This window comes from Otolemur garnettii, unplaced genomic scaffold (genome assembly GCF_000181295.1).
Source record: "Otolemur garnettii isolate 467f Iridium unplaced genomic scaffold, OtoGar3 scaffold00012, whole genome shotgun sequence".
Lineage (NCBI taxonomy): Eukaryota > Metazoa > Chordata > Mammalia > Primates > Galagidae > Otolemur > Otolemur garnettii.
In genome coordinates, this window is record NW_003852407.1 from 6963281 (window position 1) to 6965336 (window position 2056).

Genomic DNA, 2056 nt, shown 5'->3' on the forward strand with positions numbered 1-2056 from the left:
AGTATTCACGTTTCTCCACATTGTCTCCAACACTTGTTATCTTTCTGATAAAAGCTGTCTGACAGGTGTGATATCTTATCGTGGTTTTAAGTTGCATGTCCCTGATGGTTAGTGTTGCTGAGCACTTTTTTCATGTGCCTGTTGGCCATTCCTATGTCCTCTTTTGAGAAATGTCTGAAACATTTCCTTTTGAGGAATATTAGATTCCTCCAAGGTATCAAATGAATGAAACCCTAAATGCATGAGACTGAATACATCCAGAGGGCAGTTAGACTGCAAAAGTGAGTTGGAGTTTAAAAGCTATGAATTTAGAAGTTTAGAAGAAACACTGATTACCTCTTCTATCTCCCATATACCATCTGCCCATTCTAGTTATCCAAATGAGTAAAGAACATTCTTTACTATTAAATATAGAATGGTCTAGGTGCCGGTGGTTCCTCCCACACATACCTTTTCCACTTATGAAAATCTTGGAAATAGGTAAGTAAAAAGTAAAAACCTTAGGTTTTATTTTTTGAGACAGAGTGTCATTTTGTCACCCTTGGTAGATTGCTGTGGTATTATAGCTCATAGCAACCTCAAACTCTTCGGCTCAAGCCATTCTCTTGCCTTAACCTCTGGAGTAGCTGGGACTACAGGCACCTTCCCCAACGCCTGGCTATTTTTCTTTTTAGAGAAATAGAGAAGGATCTTGCTCTTGCTCAGGCTGGTCTCAAACATGTTTGCTTAAGCAAACCACCTGCCTCAGCCTCCCAGAGTGCTAGGATTATAGCCCCACAGCGCCTGGCCAAGAACCTTAAATTTTAGACTTTTAGTTCAAATTTGTGTTTTGTATTAGTTTTCCCATTTTTAAGACAAACCAAAGGTCTTCAGCTGTGCTTTCTTTTTAAATTTTAGATAGGCTGTTGCCAGGTGATGGAGCCCTTCGGTTACACCTGATGCATTATTGTGAAGCATGTACCGCACCCAAAATGCCAGAGTTCATTCTGTACACTTTCCATAGTGCATACCGGAAACTCCAGTGGAAGGACCTGCAGCCTGACCAGATGCTCATGGAGGCCTTCTTCAAAGTAAGCCCCTCCCTCTCCATGTCACAGCCCAGAGAGATCTGGCTTCTAAGGAGCAGCCTGTTCACTGTGGCTGTTACGCACAGTGGCAGCGTGTGCCACAGTGGACCTCGGTGTCGCCTCACCCCATGGAAGTCATTTCTTTGTGTTAATAGATGACTGGCAAATAAGTAAAGGACCATTTTTTAAAACCCAGAGAAAGATTTTAATGATGTCAGTCATTCCCTAAATTTCGTCATGTTTTGTGAGTACATAGTTTAATGGCTTTGCCACTCTCAAACTTGATTGGTGGTTATGTTTATGTGTCATTAGAACTGCTTGCTGTTAAATGTTCTATTAAAGCAAAGTGTAAATTGGTGCTCAAGCACTAGTTTCTTTTAGCAGTTATGCAAGTGAATAATTAGACTGTAGGAGATAAAATGCATTATAAGAACCCATGATACTTCATTATCATGTAAGACCTGAAACGACCTGACAAAGTGCCAACCAGAGTATGTGAGTCTTTGCAGAAGAAAAAAGTCATAAAAAACAGGCAGTATAGTATAACTTACATACCAGTCAGACATTTGGAGCTGTTTTTGATTTTCTATATATAAAACAGAAAACCTTTATAATCTTGCCTCAGGTTTTTAATGATAGTTTCAGTTCATTGGTTCATTGCCATCAATTAAATGGTGTTTACTCTTAATGTCACATTTATTATTAAGGCAGTTTAAGTGCTTTGATACAGATCTACAGTTGTTGATGGCAGTTAAAAAGACGTACTCAAGGTTTTTAGTGCTATTGATGAAACTCCACCCCACTCCTCTTGTCAGTCGAGCTTTAAGAATGCTTTTATTTGGCTGGCTGGCTGGCTGTCGTGGCTCATGCTTGTAATGCTAGCACTCTGGGAGGCTGAGGCAGATGCATTGCTTGAGCTCATGAGTTTGAGACCGGCCTGAGCGCCTGTAATCCCAGCTACTTGGGAGGCTAAGGCAAGAGGATCACTT

The 2056-nt window shown here is 40.7% G+C and overlaps 1 protein-coding gene across 1 annotated transcript in view; it reads left to right on the top strand.

Moving 5' to 3' along the window:
• Nucleotides 1–2056, top strand: part of EPG5 (ectopic P-granules autophagy protein 5 homolog) — a 120251-nt gene that overhangs the window by 99988 nt on the left and 18207 nt on the right. The window contains exon 36 of the mRNA XM_012802003.2: nt 898–1070. Within this exon, the coding sequence (XP_012657457.1) occupies nt 898–1070 (173 nt within the window). The remainder of the gene's footprint in view (nt 1–897; nt 1071–2056) is intronic.